The sequence below is a fragment of the Staurois parvus genome, unplaced genomic scaffold (genome assembly GCF_062004578.1).
Source record: "Staurois parvus isolate SC_StPar_1 unplaced genomic scaffold, SC_StPar_1.0 ptg002416l, whole genome shotgun sequence".
In the NCBI taxonomy this organism is placed as follows: domain Eukaryota; kingdom Metazoa; phylum Chordata; class Amphibia; order Anura; family Ranidae; genus Staurois; species Staurois parvus.
This window is the reverse complement of record NW_028320212.1, coordinates 19,772-37,574: the sequence shown is the minus strand read 5'-3', so window position 1 is coordinate 37,574 and position 17,803 is coordinate 19,772. Positions and strand designations below refer to the sequence as shown.

At 47.8% G+C, this 17,803-nt stretch overlaps 1 protein-coding gene across 1 annotated transcript in view; it reads right to left on the bottom strand.

Moving 5' to 3' along the window:
• LOC149430908 (disks large homolog 3-like) overlaps window positions 1-17,350 on the bottom strand; it is a gene marked incomplete at its 3' end in the record, with an annotated part of 39,288 nt that extends 21,938 nt beyond the window's left edge. The window contains exons 1-2 of the mRNA XM_089665931.1: window positions 17,171-17,350; window positions 14,581-14,683 (exon numbers count right to left, since the gene is read on the bottom strand). Coding sequence (XP_089522057.1) covers window positions 14,581-14,683; window positions 17,171-17,350 — 283 coding nt within the window. The remainder of the gene's footprint in view (window positions 1-14,580; window positions 14,684-17,170) is intronic.
• Window positions 17,351-17,803: the final 453 nt, after the last annotated feature.

Genomic DNA, 17,803 nt, shown 5'->3' with positions numbered 1-17,803 from the left:
GCGCAGGCAGCAAAGAAAACTGTTGGGGGGTCTCATCCCTCCCCACTATGTCCAACACTAAAAAAAAAAAAGTTGCCTTGAGATGAAAAAAGAAATGTTCGGAGCCCCTTGGGTATACGTAGAGTGCCGAAGAGCCTCCACCAGGTAGGAGACGTGGTGAGGAGACGTGTGAGCTCTGACATCACCTCTTCTCCTCCAATCACGGTGTGAAGTCATGATGAACGTTTACATCTCACAGGTCAGGAATGCCATCATGTATTCCTTGGAGGCAGTTACCTGTATACATACCGCCACAGTCATCTGCAGGCAATGTTATTGTTTTATTGTCTAATGCAGATTTATGGAGGACACCCCACCCCACCCCACCCCACCCCACCATCTCCTGTCCTTCAAGATAATGAATGTGCTGGAACAGCTAACGATTTGTTAATCACGTAAGCCCAGGCCACCCTTGGAAAACGAACATTCACCCTCTATGATCAAATGTATTTGGATACCATACACCCCCCCCCCTCCCTCCAAGTGATGGAGATCAGGTGTCTCCAAGTGAAGGGTCCAGGTAATCCTCCATCATACAAAGACATTGGAGACAATTGTGCTCTTCCAGCCTGTGGTAACAGTTTGGTGAAGACCCTTTTCTGTCCCCCATGACTGTCCCCCGTGTACAAAGCCAGCTCCATAAAGACATGGATGACCAGTTTGGTGAAGACCCTTTTCTGTCCCCCCATGACTGTCCCCCGTGTACAAAGCCAGCTCCATAAAGACATGGATGACCAGTTTGGTGAAGACCCTTTTCTGTCCCCCCATGACTGTCCCCCAGGTACAAAGCCAGCTCCAAAAAGACATGGTTTGGTGTGGAGGAACTCCAGTGTCCTGTACAGAGCCCTGACCTCAACCCTACTTTTGGTATAAGGTCTTCTCACCCAACATCAGTACCTGCCCTCAACCCTACGGCACACGTCTGGCATGAGGTCTCCTCACCCCATTGGTGTTCAGTAGGGGTGAGGTCATGGAGGAACTCCAGTGTCCCGCACAGAGCCCTGACCTCTCCTTACTGAACACCTTTGGGGTGGAGTGTGGATGGTGAGCCAGGTCTTCTAACCCAACATCATCCCTGACCTCAACCCTATGGAACACGTCTGGCATGAGGTCTCCTCACAACAATGGTGTTCAGTAGGTTTGAGGTCAAGGAGGAACTCCAGTGTCCTGCACAGAGCCCTGATCTCAACCCTACTTTTGGTATAAGGTCTTCTCACCCAACATCAGTCCCTGCCCTCAACCCTACGAACACGTCTGGCATGAGGTCACCTCACCCCAATGGTGTTCAGTAGGTTTGAGGTCATGGAGGAACTCAAGTGTTCTGCACAGAGACCTGACCTCTCCTTACTGACCACCTTTGGGGTGGAGTGTGGATGGTGAGCCAGGTCTTCTCACCCAACTTCGGTGCCTGCCCTCAACCCTGTGGAACTGTCAGGGATCCCATTGCCGTGCAGTGGTGCGACGGATCCCCTCGAGTCACGGCGGTGCGAGTGCGCAGGACCGGGAACGTGCGGCCGCGCATGTGCAGTAGCGCGGAAGACTCGCTCAGTAGTGCACATCACGTCTGGCAGGCTATTTAAACCTACTTCATAGGGAAATCACTGCCTTCTGGTCTAAATATGTTCCTGCACACATTTCCTGATTCTGATACCTGTATTCTGTATACCCACCTAAGAAAGAACTCCGCCTGCACAGACCCTGGCTATCTCTGACCATTCTTCTGCCTGCTCCTCTTGTACTTATCTGCCCGCTTGTTACCGACCCGACCTGCCTGACTCTGCTGTATTACTCTGCCTGCACCTGACCTGCGTCCTGTCAGCTACCATATTCACCTACCGCTGCACCCACGGCTCTGCATCTGGCCTACATCCGGACCACCGCCATACCCGTCAGCCACCGCATCCACGCACTGGTGCTCGGTCCCAAGACCCTGACTGCCGCCACACCTGCTTGCTGCTTCACCTACGTCCCTGCACCCGCACCTGGCTTGTGTCCGGACCTCCTGGGTCCCCAGCTACCTGCTGACAGCCGCAAGATCTACACGGCACTCCTGCCCCTCTTGGCTCTGCACCCGTTCCCACTTTCAGGGGTTTCGAGCGGGAGTTGCAAGAGGACACCCTCTCTCCACAACCAGGTACGTGACAGGAACACGTCTGGCATGAGGTCTCCTCACCCCAATGGTGTTCAGTAGGTTTGAGGTTATGGAGGAACTCAAGTGTCCTGCACAGAGCCCTGACCTCAACTCTACTTACATAGTTATAATCCTCCACCCACAGTTGATCCAGAGGAAGGCAAAAAACCCAGCAAAGCACGATCCAATTTGCTCCTGCAGGGGAAAAAATCCTTCCTGATCCCCCGAGAGGCAATTGGATATTCCCTGGATCAGCTTTACCTATAAATGTTAGTATCCAGTTATATTCTGTGTGTCGAAGAAAGAATCCAGGACTTTCCTACAGCAATCCACTGAGCTGGCCACAACCAACTCTTGAGGGAGTCTATTCCACATTCCCACACCTCTTGCTGTGAAGAAACCTATTAGAAGACCTTTGGTATAAGGCCCTCTCACCAAACATCAGTACCTGCCCTTAACCCTACGGAACACCTTTGGTATGAGGTGTTCTCACCCCAAAAGTGCTCACTAGGTTTGAGGTCAGGGAGGAACTTGAGTGTCCAGTACAGAGCCCTGACCTCAACGCTGCTGAACATCTTTGGAATGAACTGGCACACCGATGGTGAGCCAGGTCTATTCATCCAACATTAGTACCTGTCTTTCACCCTATGAATGAAAAGACCTAGTCCCAAAGGAACTCCAGTGTCCTGTACAGAGCCCTGACCTCAACCCTACTGAGCACTTTTGGGCGAAATTAGAACCCTAATTGTAAGCAGCAGCTTTTTTTGTGGGGCCCAACATCTGAGTCAGGTCTTCTCATCCAACATCAGTACCTGACCTCACAGATTCCCACAGAAACCCTCCAAAATCTTGTGGGAAGCCTTCCCCGAAGAGTGGAGGATGGTATAGCCCCAAAGAAGGGGTCAACTCCATATCTTGTAGAAAGTCTTCCCAGAAAAGTGGAGCCAGCTCAATCCCTCTCTCTCTATCTATTCAGTCGTATCCGACCCTTGGCGATTGCATGGACTCTCACTCGTAAGCGACTTTTTCCATGAATTCTCTTAGCAATTATTTTACAGGGTAGGTTGCCAGGTCTTTCTCCAACCCCTACCATGCAGGAGATCCCGCGTGGCCAGGGATGAAACTAAGACAATTTAGAGCTCAAAGACTTGGTTTGACCAGTTTGGTTTGGAGGAACTGGAGTGTCCTGTACAGAACCCTGACCTCAACCCTACTGAACACCTTTAAGAAGAACTGGAAAGTTGACTGCAAGCCAGGTTTTTTCTTTGGTACCCAACGTGAGGCCCGCTCTTCTCATCCAACATCAGTACCTGACCTCACAAATGGACACAAATTCCCACAAACACCCTCCAAAATCTTGTGGAAACTCTTCCTAGAAGAGTGCAGGATTTAAAAGCCATGAAGTGGTCAACTAGATAGTGATGGCCATGGGGGTGGCAACTACATAATGGCCATGGTTTTAGAATAGATGTCCAACAAGCACATTTAGGTGCAATGGGTGGAGGAACTCCGGTGTCCATCACAGAGCCGTGACCTCAACCCTACTGAACACCTTTGGGATGTAATGCCAATGGTGAGGTAGGTCTTCTCATCCAACAAAAGTACAAATGGGCACAAATTCTCACAGATACCCTCCAAATACTTGTGAAGAGTCTTCCCAGAAGAATGGAGGATGGTAGGGCCAACTCCATAAAGACATGGTTTGACCAGTTTGATGTGGAGGAACCTGAGTGTCCTGCACAGAGCCCTGACCTCAACCCTATTTTTGGAAGACCTTTGGTAGGGTCAAGGGTAGGTACTGATGAGAAGACCTTATACCAAATGCCTTTCGGATGAGGTCTTCTTAGTCCAAAGGTGTGTAGTAGGTGTGTAGTTGGTGTGAGGTCATAGAGGAACCTGAGTGTCCTGCACAGAGCCCTGACCTCAACCCTACTGAACACCTTTGGGATGTAACGCCAATAGTGAGGTAGGTCTTCTCATCCAACATAATGGGCACAAATTCCCACAAATACCCTCCGAATACTTGTGGAGAGTCTTCCCAGAAGAGTGAAGGATAGTGGGGCCAACTCCATAAAGACTTGGTTGATGTGGAGGAACTTGAGTGTCCTGACCTCAACCCTATTTTTGGAAGACCTTTGGTATAAGGTCTTCTCATCACCACCTGCCCAACCAAATGCCTTTCAGATGAGGTCTTCTTGGCCCAAAGGTGTGTAGTAGGTGTGAGGTCATGGAGGAACCTGAGTGTCCTGCACACAGCCCTGACCTCAACCCTATTTTTGGAAGACCTTTGGTAGGGTCAAGGGTAGGTACTGATGAGAAGACCTTATACCAAATGCCTTTCAGATTAGGTCTTCTTAGCCCAAAAGGTGTCTAGTAGGTGTGAGGTCATGGAGGAACCTGAGTGTCCTGCACAGAGCCCTGACCTCAACCCTACTGAAAACCTTTGGGATGTAACACCAATAGTGAGGTAGGTCTTCTCATCCAACAAAAGTACAAATGGGCACAAATTCTCACAGATACCCTCCAAATACTTGTGAAGAGTCTTCCCAGAAGAGTGGAGGATGGTAGGGCCAACTCCATAAAGACATGGTTTGATCAGTTTGATGTGGAGGAAATTGAGTGTCCTGCACAGAGCCCTGACCTCAACCCTACTGAACACCTGTGGGATGTAACACCAATAGTGAGGAAGGTCTTCTCATCCAACATAATGGGCACAAATTCCCACAAATACTCTCCGAATACTTGTGGAGAGTCTTCCCAGAAGACTGAAGGATAGTGGGGCCAACTCCATAAAGACATGGTTTGATGTGGAGGAACTTGAGTGTCCTGACCTCAACCCTATTTTTGGAAGACCTTTGGTATAAGGTCTTCTCATCACCACCTGCCCAACCAAATGCCTTTCGGATGAGGTCTTCTTGGCCCAAAGGTGTGTAGTAGGTGTGAGGTCATGGAGGAACCTGAGTGTCCTGCACACAGCCCTGACCTCAACACTACTGAACACATTTAGGATGAATTGAATTACCAATTGCAAGCCAAGGTCATCTTGTGACCTTGATGACCTCAACTTGAATGCTCTTTTGGTGAATGAGCACATTCCTTGACCCTGGGTTTTCTTTCACTCTCAGTGATAATGGTAAACAGGACAAATGGAGAGGATGAATCTCCCAAACGGGGACACAGGCAGCAATAAAAACCTGACATTGGTTCTAATCCCTCTCCACCCCATTCAACACGAAGAAAAAAAAAAAAAAAAGTTTGGCCTTTATTTACACTTTAACGACTCTATAATATTCAGCTGTAACTGTGACGTAAACCAGCCATTCTGGATGTAAAATTGGCCTGATGGTCAACTGAATGATCTGCTGGGTTTTGCCTCATACCCAAAAAAAAGTAAAGACTTAAAGGGTAACTCCACTTTCGTGGTAAAAAAGTAGCAAACACAAGTCAAACTGTGATTGAATGCAATGAAAAAACGACCTTTTCTTTTCAATCTGCAGCCGCTGCGACTTTCTGTAAAATGCAATATGGCCGCCTGGAGGCATTGTGTACACACAGATGGTATATGGACCGCCACCCAGAAATGTCATTTCCTGCTTCTGTGATTGGCTCCCTGATTTTCCCAGAAGTCTGCACTAAGATACAAGCCAGATTTTGAGCATGCCCTGCAACATAAATTTCATTTTTTGGTGAGATCCTCCTAAAGGGGAATCAGGTCTAAAGGGATGCAGACCCTGACACTTTCCTCAGAGCCCTGCAGTGCCCGTCACTCCCGTTCACCTTCACTCTGCGCATGGACATAGGGAAACAAACAGCTATTTCTTCAGAATAATAGAAGGTAGGAATCTGCAACAAAGTTTGTTACAATCCCTGCAATGTGGATAGATCACCCTGGGGGGAGGGTTATTTTCTCAGCAAAAGCAGAATTACTCTGGGATGGGAGTGAGACGTAGAAATACCTTCTACTTTCCAAGGCTCTACTAGCCTGTCTTGGGTTTGATTCCTGCATGCTGTAAAGTAACACTATGGCTATGGGGGTGGCAACTCCATAATGGCCATGGTTTTGGAATAGATGTCCAACAAGCTCATGTAGGTGAAATGGGTGGAGGAACTCCAGTGTCCATCAGAGAGCCCTGACCTCAACCCTACTGAACATTTTGGGATGTAATGCCAATGGTGAGGTACGTCTTCTCTTCTCATCCAACTTACTGTAAGTACAAATCGGCACAAAATTCCCACACACACCCTCCAAATACTTGTGGAGAGTCTTCCCAGACGAATGGAGGATGTTACAGCCAAAGGGTAGGGGCATCTCCATAAAGACATGGTTTGCCCAGTTTGGTGTGGAGGAACTTGAGTGTCCTGCACAGAGTCCTGACCTCAACCCTACTGGAAACCTATGGGATGTAACACCAAGTACAAATGGGCACAAATTTCCACAGATACCCTCCAAATACTTGTGGAGAGTCTTCCCAGAAGAGTGGAGGGTGTTACAGCTAAAGGGTAGGGGCAACTCCATAAAAACATGGTTTGCTCAACCCTACTGGACACCTTTGGGATGTAACACCAATGGTGAGGTAGGTCTTCTCCTCCGGACATACTGTAAGTATAGAGGAACTCCAGTGTCCATCACAGAGCCCTGACCTCAACCCTTCTGAACACCTTTGGGATGTAACGCCAATGGTGAGGTAGGTCTTCTCTTCCAACATAAGTACAAATCGGCACAAATTTCCACAGATACCCTCCAAATACTTGTGCAGAGTCTTCCCAGAAGAGTGGAGGGTGTTACAGCCAAAGGGTAGGGGCAACTCCATAAAGACATGGTTTGCTCAACCCTACTGGACACTTTTGGGATGTAACACCAATGGTGAGGTAGGTCTTCTCCTCCGAACATACTGTAAGTATAGAGGAACTCCGGTGTCCATCACAGAGCTCTGACCTCAACCCTTCTGAACACCTTTGGGATGTAACGCCAATGGTGAGGTAGGTCTTCTCATCCAACAAAAGTACAAATGGGCACAAATTCTCACAGATACCCTCCAAATACTTGTGAAGAGTCTTCCCAGAAGAGTGGAGGATGGTAGGGCCAACTTCATAAAGACATGGTTTGACCAGTTTGATGTGGAGGAACTTGAGTGTCCTGCACAGAGCCCTGAACACAACCCTATTTTTGGAAGACCTTTGGTAGGGTCAAGGGTAGGTACTGATGAGAAGACCTTATACCAAATGCCTTTCGGGTGAGGTCTTCTTAGCCCAAAAGGTGTGTAGTAGGTGTGAGGTCATGGAGGAACCTCAGTGTCCTGCACAGAGCCCTGACCTCAACCCTACTGGACACCTTTGGGATGTAACACCAATGGTGAGGTAGGTCTTCTCCTCCGAACATACTGTAAGTATAGAGGAACTCCGGTGTCCATCACAGAGCTCTGACCTCAACCCTTCTGAACACCTTTGGGATGTAACGCCAATGGTGAGGTAGGTCTTCTCTTCCAACATAAGTACAAATCGGCACAAATTTCCACAGATACCCTCCAAATACTTGTGGAGAGTCTTCCCAGAAGAGTGGAGGGTGTTACAGCCAAAGGGTAGGGGCAACTCCATAAAGACATGGTTTGCTCAACCCTACTGGACACCTTTGGGATGTAACACCAATGGTGAGGTAGGTCTTCTCATCCAACAAAAGTACAAATGGGCACAAATTCTCACAGATACCCTCCAAATACTTGTGAAGAGTCTTCCCAGAAGAGTGGAGGATGGTAGGGCCAACTTCATAAAGACATGGTTTGACCAGTTTGATGTGGAGGAACTTGAGTGTCCTGCACAGAGCCCTGAACACAACCCTATTTTTGGAAGACCTTTGGTAGGGTCAAGGGTAGGTACTGATGAGAAGACCTTATACCAAATGCCTTTCGGATGAGGTCTTCTTAGCCCAAAAGGTGTGTAGTAGGTGTGAGGTCATGGAGGAACCTGAGTGTCCTGCACAGAGCCCTGACCTCAACCCTACTGGACACCTTTGGGATGTAACACCAATGGTGAGGTAGGTCTTCTCCTCCGAACATACTGTAAGTATAGAGGAACTCCAGTGTCCATCACAGAGCCCTGACCTAAACCCTTCTGAACACCTTTGGGATGTAACGCCAATGGTGAGGTAGGTCTTCTCATCCAACATAAGTACAAATCGGCACAAATTGCCACAGATACCCTCCAAATACTTGTGGAGAGTCTTCCCAGAAGACAGCCAAAGGGTAGGGGAAACTCCATAAAGACATGGTGTGCTCAGTTTGGTGTGCCCACTTGAGTGTCCTGCACACAGTCCTGACCTCAACCCAACTGGAAACCTTTGGGATGTAATGCCAAGAACAAATCAGCACAAATTCCCACAGATACCCTCCAAATGCTTGTGGAGAGTCTTCCCAGAAGAGTGGAGGGTGTTACAGCCAAAGGGTAGGGGCAACTCCATAAAGACATGGTTTGCCCAGTTTGTGCAGGAAACTCAAGTTCCTCCACACCAGAGTCCTGACCTCAACCCTACTGGACACCTTTGGGATGAACCGAATTACCAATTGCAAGTCAAGGTCATCTTATTCAATACCGTGACCTCAACTTGAATGTTCTTTTGCACAGAGGCCTGACCCGAACCCTTCTAAACACCTTTGGAATGAATTGGAACACCGATGGTGAGCCAGGTCTCAACATCAGCACCTGACCTTAGAAATGGGCACAGATTCCCACAGACACCCTCCAAAATCTTGGAAGCCTTCCCCAAAGAGTGGAGGATGGTATAGCAACAAAGAAGGGGGCAACTCCATATCAATGGCCATGGGATGTCCAACAAGCTCCTACTGATATGATGGTCAGGGGTAACCTATGACTATAAATCATACCTTCTGATTAAAGGCTCTACTAAGCATCACGCTGGTTAAGTGGGGGGAACGACTCTTTAATTTTTTGGATTTGTGATGGAAGCGAATCGTGGAAATACCTTCCGCTTTCCGAGGTTCTACTGCCCTGTCTTGGGTTTGATTCCTTCACGCTGTAAGGTAACACCATCCTGCAATACACTCTATTTACAGGGAGATCTGCAAACAACCGAACCAACTATGAGCACCATCGATGAAAGCCCCGATCTCATGGGAATTGTCGAGGTATATTTGCAATGCATTAGCAAACAGCGCCGTGTCCAAACAAGATGGTATTTATACAGGAGGCCATTGTCTATAATAATCAGGTGTGGATACATTCTAGTCGACTTCCGGAACTGGGTGACTCCTACCCGAATGCTGGCTGCCCTTATAAACCGAATTATAGGCCTTCCCTACCTGCCCACAACGTACAATAAATGTGCATATTCAGCATTCTTCCTCTAAAATGAGGCCAGTTTATATTTTACAGGAGGTGGAAAAACAGGTCAACGGCTCCCAGCAAACAATCCGAAAGTATAATTGAACCCTACGTAGAAATGTCGCTTGTCCGTACTTTTCTGAATCAGAGGCTGCACCCCGTGTTTTTTCCTGTAGCGCTACCCCCCGTAGGAGCTGCTTCAATTAAAAGGTCCCCCCCCCAACAGTGCATGGGCAGCCAGGCACACAGCGATCATCCATTGATTCCAACTCATTGAACAGTCCAGGGGGTTGTCTTTTTGAAGTTCATTTGCTAGTAGAAGCAAATGGGAGGGGCTTGGGGGGGGGGTGATGCGGGATACTCCAAAATGGAACGTATTGCTAGTAGATGATACTTCTTGCTGATTAGTTGTAGCACTAGCAGGGGCGGACTAACAACTCATGGGGCCCCCAGGCAATAGGGGATCATGGGGCCCCTATGTCCTCGCCCAAACTCAAAAAAGCCTATGAAAAAGGTACCAGGGGCATCTCATGAGGCCCCCTACTGACCCCGGGCCCTCGGGCAGTGCCCAAGTTTCCAAATGGTCAGTCTGTCCCTGAGCACTAGTAGAGCTAGACAGGAACAGTCCATAGTTCACAGCTGGGGACCATGGAGTAGTATGAGCACAGGTGAAGGCAGGATGGGAATAGTCCATAGTTCACAGCTGGGGACCATGGAGTGGTATGAGCACAAGTGAAGTCAGACTGGAACGGTCCACGGTTCACAGCTGGGGACCATGGAGTAGTATGAGCACAGGTGAAGGCAGACAGAAACAGTCCATGGTTCATGGTTGGAGACCATGAAGTACTATGAGCACAGGTGGAGGCAGACTGAAAAACAGTCCACAGTTCATGGTTGTGGAGCATGGAGTAGTATGAGCACAGGTGGAGGCAGACTGGAGCAGTCCACGGTTCAGAGCTAGGGACCATGGAGTGGTATGAGCACAGGTCGAGGCAGACTGGAACCGTCCATGGTTCACGGCTGGGGACCATGAGGTAGTATGAACACAGGTGGAGGCAGACTGGAACAGTCCACGGTTCATGGTTGGAGACCATGAAGTAGTACAAGCACAGGTGGAGGCAGACTGGAACAGTCCACGGTTCATGGTTGGAGACCATGAAGTAGTACAAGCACAGGTGGAGGCAGACTGGAACAGTCCACGGTTCACAGCTAGGGACCATGAAGTAGTACGAGCACAAGGAAATTTACCTAGCAGCCGAACTAGGAGAGTGCCACATCTCTAGGTCTCTCCTTTGACCCAGAGTCAGGTTATAGCTGGCTATAGCCCACTGTCAGCTGATGAGGCAGGGGTGCTCCAAGCTCTGGAATGATCCCGACAATATTGTTGAGATTCACCCAGCTGCCTGATTGACAGCTGGCTCCGTCTGTGCAGCCGCAGCACCCCCTCATCTCCTCCTCCCCTGGTCTCAGCATTCAGCAGACTCCAGCAGCTGACTCAGCCCTCCTCTGGTCCTCCTCCAGACCCTGCACATTCTGCCCCCAGCTTCTTCCCATCAGCAGCACAAAGTAAGGGGGGGGCACACTGTGATGTAAGGGAGGGTGGGTGACTTTTGACTTCTGATGGTGGGGTGCTCTGGACATCTAATCTAACAGATACAACTGGACCTTTTAGAGCAACCATAATGCTGATGCGACCCACGGTGAAATTGAGTTTGATTTCCCTTCATCCTACTCTGATCTGCAGACTGGAAAAGCTACAACTGTATAATGTTGGGTTGATCCAGGGGTGTAGCTACAGGGGTCACAGGGGTTGCAATTGCAACTCCCCCCCACAACATGCTGCAGGGGGGCCCTGCTGCTCCCCTGCAGGGTTACCAATCATCACAGTTTTAAACTTTTTACTTAATCCATTACTGAAAAAAACTACTGACATCAGTGGTGGAACTACCAGGGTCACAAAGGTCGCACTTGCAGCTGCCACCAGGCATTCAGGGGGTCAGGGGGCCCCTTCATGGTTTCTTGCACCAGGGCCCTGAAGGTTCTAGTTATGCCTCCGGGTTGATCATTCAGCTGGCTGTTGTGAGTCAGCTGACATATTGCGCCTAACGATGACGAGATTGATAGCTACACGTGAGGTTTCAAACATTTCTTCAGACTGAAGGTCACAATAAAAAAAATATTCAACCAAGAGATACCAGCAACACTTTCTGAGATATGAAAGTTAACCTTTTTCAAAGTTCACAGTTCTACCGCGTGCCGGCTTAAAGGAACTCTTCCCTTTGACCGTGTATACAGAAACCGCTGCCAAATATCAACATGTAAACAACACATGACAAGATCAATGAGTACAAACCCTCCCCCAAGATCCAGTTACTCCTCCTACTGAGCAGCGCCATCTTCCTTCTCGGGAAGTGTGGAGAAGAGGGAGCCTGGCCACCAATCATCTTAAATACGCCTCTGCTGTACCCGGGACAGTCACTTGACACCGATATTGGGGGAGGGGGGGGGTTGTTAGAGATAGAGAGGAGCACCTAGTGGTTGACTTTTTACAAAAAGTCAACATTTGCATATCATTGACAGCAGAAAAGAAGGAAAAAAAAGGAGTGCTTTTTGAAACAACATTATGAAGGTAGGACTATGCTTACACAATATGGCCAAAGATTTGAGGATACCTGAGCTCAGGTTGTCTCAGGTGGGCCGAGTTCAGGTGTCTCCGGTGAAGGTTTATGGAGAACACCCCACCCCACCCCATCTCCTGTCCTTCAAGATAATGAATGTGCTGGAACAGCTAACGATTTGTTAATAATAATAAGCCAAGGTCACCCTTAGAAAACAAGCATTCACCCTCTGTGACCAAATGTATTTGGACACCATACACCCCCCCTCCCTCCAAGTGATGGAGTTCAGGTGTCTCCAGTGAAGGGTCCTGGTAATCCTCCATCATACAAAGACATTGGAGACAATTGTGCTCTTCCTGCCTTGTGGTAACAGTTTGGTGAAGACCCTTTTCTGTCCCCCCCATGACTGTCCCCCGTGTACAAAGCCAGTGACATAAAGACATGGATGACCAGTTTGGTGAAGACCCTTTTCTGTTCCACCATGACTGTCCCCCGTGTACAAAGCCAGCTCCATAAAGACATGGAGGACCAGTTTGGTGAAGACCCTTTTCTGTCCCCCCATGACTGATCCCCGTGTACAAAGCCAGCTCCATAAAGACATGGATGACCAGTTTGGTGTGGAGGAACTCAAAGTGTCCTGTACAGAGCCCTGACCTCCACTCTGGGTGAGAAGGCCTTATACCAAAGGTCTTCCAAAAGTAATGGCAGTACCTGCCCTTAACCCTACAGAAAACCTCTGGTATGAGGTCTTCTCACCCCAAAAGCGCTCAGTAGGTTTGAGGTCATGGAGGAACTCTAGTATTCTGCTCGGAGCCCTGACCTCAACCCTACTGAATGCCTTTGGAATGAATTGGAACATGGTGAGCCAGGTCTTTTAATCCAACATCAGTACCTGCTCTTCACCCTACGAATGAGAAGACCTAATCCCAAAAGGTGTTGAGAAGGTTTGAGGCCCTGGAGGAACTCGGGTGTTCTGCATAGAGCCCTGACCTCAACCCTACTGAGCACCTTTGGGATTAATCGAAAAATCGATGGTGAGCTAGGTCTTCTCATCCAACATCAGTACCTGACCTCACAAAAGGGATACAAATTCCCACAGACACCCTCCAAAATCTTGTGGAAAGTCTTCCCAGAAGAGCGGAAGGTGGTATAGTCACACATTAAACAACTGGAAATGGTTTTGGAATAGTATATCCAACAAGATCATATAGGTGTGATGGCAAGGAGTCCACAAACGTTTAGCCATGGGGCACTTACTGCATATAATGGGTAGCAACGCTATAACATGGATGAGAAATTTTCCACAGCATCGTGGCACCTATTCCTCCTGAGCCCTGGATCCAAACGGAAAAATAATATAGACACACCGCCATTTACATGGCAGCATGAACAGTTCCAAAAACAGAAGAAAGAAGTGCTGGGGATTTAATTTTTTAAACTTTTGGAAGTATAGGGAAGGTTCAGAACCCTTGTCAGCAGCAAACTGGTCAACACCGTATTATTAGCCATGGTTCTGGAATGGGATGTTCAACAAGCTCATCTAGGCCCGATGGTCAACTCCATATTATTAGCCATGGTTCTGGAATGGGATGTTCAACAAGCTCATCTAGGCCTGATGGTCAACTCATTATTATTAGCCATGGTTCTAGAATGGGATGTCCAAAAAGCTCATCTAGGCCTGATGGTCAACTCCATATTATTAGCCATGGTTCTAGAATGGGATGTCCAACAAGCTCATCTAGGCCTGATGGTCAACTCCATATTATTAGCCATGGTTCTAGAATGGGATGTCCAACAAGCTCATCTAGGCCTGATGGTCAACTCATTATTATTAGCCATGGTTCTAGAATGGGATGTCCAACAAGCTCATCTAGGCCTGATGGTCAACTCATTATTATTAGCCATGGTTCTAGAATGGGATGTCCAAAAAGCTCATCTAGGCCTGATGGTCAACTCCATATTATTAGCCATGGTTCTAGAATGGGATGTCCAACAAGCTCATCTAGGCCTGATGGTCAACTCCATATTATTAGCCATGGTTCTAGAATGGGATGTCCAACAAGCTCATCTAGGCCTGATGGTCAACTCATTATTATTAGCCATGGTTCTAGAATGGGATGTCCAAAAAGCTTATCTAGGCCTGATGGTCAGGTCTCCACAATCTTCTGGACGTATAGTGGGGAATGGAAAGGTTTGCTATTTAATGTTTTTCCTCTTCAAATTATTATTTTTCAGCCAACACGCACATGCAGAGGACAACGCACAACATTTGACTTGTCCAGGGAACGGTATGTGCAATGCGACAATTGAATTTGTCTCATTACTATACTAAGACTTTACTGACGGCACAAGAAGTCAACATTATTTTCTTAGACCTCAACAAGTTTCTCAAAAAGATACCAGCTTAGTGAAGATAAATTCCAAGCCTCCAAACCAGCAGATGGTTCATGATCTTACCTTCAGGTCGATACTGTGCTACAATAGTCACTGTCTGTCCAGCCCGTTTCAACGCTGCTGCAGCTTGCTCATGTGTTGCACTTCGTAGATTTACTCCATTGACCTACAAAAGGTGATAAAGTCCAACATTACACAACGAAAGAGACATTTTTACAGCTGTAATCTCCATAAACACGTAAGGAAAATGGAATATTCATGGGAGGGTTATAGAATCTACAGTATATCTAGGAGGGTTAGAAACTGCTTCATCTTCAGCTTTCATCAGCATAATCACAGTTTTACGGGGCTTCCAGAATCCCTGCTAGGACATCCAAAATCCCTGTCAGTACTTCTAAAAAGGTACTACCTGAATCCCTGTCGTACTTGCAGAAATCCTGCCTGGGACTTCCAGCATCCCTGCCAGTACTTCCAATGGTACTCACGGAATCCCTGCCAGAGTTCCTTGGAAAGACATTGGGTATATCCTCTGATCAAAAGGGTATATAAAATCCAGCCTTTGAAGTAGCTGGTGATGTGTCTCATCAACAGATACTCCCTGCTGCAAGGGTTATAATACCTATATGTGACATTGCCTGACTGTTGCTGACCTGGATTGACCCCGAATACTCTTCTGTCTGCCGAGACCCCTACCTGGAGCCTGGACTTGACTACTTTTCTGTCTGACCACTACCTGGTCCTGACTAGTCTTCTACTTGCCACCTGCCAAGACCCCAGCCTGGAAGTGAATACTCTTCTACCTGTAGCCTCTTCTGTCTGTCACCTTCCAAGTCCTGTGCCTAGGCCTGACTACTCTTCTGCCTGCCACCTTCTAAGTCCCATGGCTGAGCCTGAATATTCTTCTGCCTGCCACCATCTAAGTCCCATGCCTGGGCCTGAATACTCTTCTACCTGTCACCTTCCAAGACCAATGCCTGGGCCTGATTACTCTTCTGCCTGCCACCTGCCAAGACCCCAGCCTGGAAGCGAATACTTTTCTATCTGTCACCTTCCAAGACCACTGCCTGATCCCGACTACTCCTCTTCCTGCCACTTTCCATGACCTCTGCCTAGACCTGCCTACTCTTCTGCCTGTCACCTTCCAAGTTCCCTGCTTGGACCTGACTACTCTTCTGTATACCAGCTTCCAAGACCACTGTCTTATCTTGACTACTCTTCTGTTTACCACCTTCCAAGACCTCTTCCTAGGCCTGCCTACTCTTCTACCTGTCACCTTCCAAGTTCCTTGCTTGGGCCTGACTACTCTTCTGTATACCACCTTCCAAGACCACTGTCTTATCCCGACTACTCTTCTGTTTACCACCTTCCAAGACCTCTGCCTAGGCCTGACTACTCTTCTGCCTGCTAACTTCCAAGACCTCTGCCTAGGCCTGCCTACTCTTCTACCTGTCACCTTCCAAGTTCCCTGCTTGGACCTGACTACTCTTCTGTTTACCACCTTCCAAGACCTCTGCCTAGGCCTGCCTACTCTTCTACCTGTCACATTCCAAGTTCCTTGCTTTGGCCTGACTACTCTTCTGTATACCACCTTCCAAGACCTCTGCCTAGGCCTGACTACTCTTCTGTCTGCCACCAACATGGTCTTTAGCCCATCCCCATCTACAGGAGCTCTGGAGACACTATCACTTAGACCCCATACCTTGGGTAGGCATAGGCCACCTGCTACAGGGCCCCAATAACACATTTGTGATCTCCCAGGTGATCATCTGATGATCTCCAGAATACCCTCAACAAGATTGGGGTTCTGAGGAACATCCTCATTTTTAGTATTCAGTAATAGTACCATGAAATTAATAAAATGAGTGGTAGGAAAAAAAAAAAAAGCAAATAGGTTTTGTGGGTTCAGACATTCTCCCTTTCATCATAACTACCATGCAAGTTGAAAAGTATAAAAAGTTCATACAACATAATAAGATACAGGTTGTGGATTCCTAATTTACCATCTCTAAAACTTATTTTGTTTTTAAACTGGATTCATCATAACGCGTTTGAATTTTTTTTCCCCACCAATTATTCAATGAAAAACCTTACTGGACTCTATGAACATTATTGTGGCCCCATTACTGCGTTCTACAAATTGCAGTTCTTTTGCCATCTGTGTCCCCGCTAGGGAGAGTCACTCTACATTAGTCCTGGTGGCCCTGGTCAACGGGACTCAAAGTGATGAAAGAATCCAACATTTGTCAACCGGGGCAGACTGACCATTTGGAAACTCGGGCACTGCCCGAGGGCCCGGGGTCAGTAGGGGGCCCCATGAGATGCCCCTGGTACCTTTTTCATAAGCTTTTTTGAGTTTGGGCAAGGACACAGGGGCCCCATGATCCCCTATTGCCCGGGGGCCCCATGAGTTGTCAGTCCGCCCCTGTTGTCAACTAAACAGGAATAGAGGAGAACGCTTCCAATGAGTGACAACTCAAGTCTCATTGGAGAGACTTCCTTTTACTTCTTGTTGCGCAGACATGGCGGGAAGTAAAAGGAAATCCCCCCCCCCCCAATGGGGCACAGATGGCAAAATAACCTTCCCTGCTCTCTCCAAAATTTTAAAACTCTAAAACTGAGGGTCAGCATCATAAATGGTGAAAGTCCTACTCACAGACAGGATGCGGTCTCCGCGACGTAACTCTCCACTAAGGTCAGCCGGTCCTCCAGCCAGAATAAAAGACACAAAGATTCCTTCTCCATCTTCCCCACCGACAATGTTAAAACCAAGTCCTGTAGATCCTTTGTGTAAAATGATCTTCCTCGGTTCCCTGGGGACACGACGAAAAGACATGTCTAGCACTTAGACGCAGGTATTTAAAAAAAAAAAAAAAAACCACCGCAGACAATGACAACAGAGGATGTAAATGAACAGTGAAAAGAGAATATGAGAAAAAGGTGTAAAAGCAAAACAGGATGTGCCTCTGTCAGCTGGAGAATACAATCCAGGAAAAAAAAAGATGACATCAGCAGAAAGGATGAACTCTGTTCAGCATCAACGGCGGGAATTAGATGGAATATGGTGACAGCGTAGCCGGTCTGACTGGTACTATCCAATGAAATCACCTTTTAATGAAACCCTATGAATAGTTTCAGGGCAGGAACCGCTGCTGATTGCGACACAAGGTTAACTCATATCACAAGAATCTGCTCTCCAAAGATCTGCTGCTCTCACCGTCACAACACGAGACATGCATTTCCCTGTCCATTCCTACACGAGACATGCATTTCCCTGTCCATTCCTACA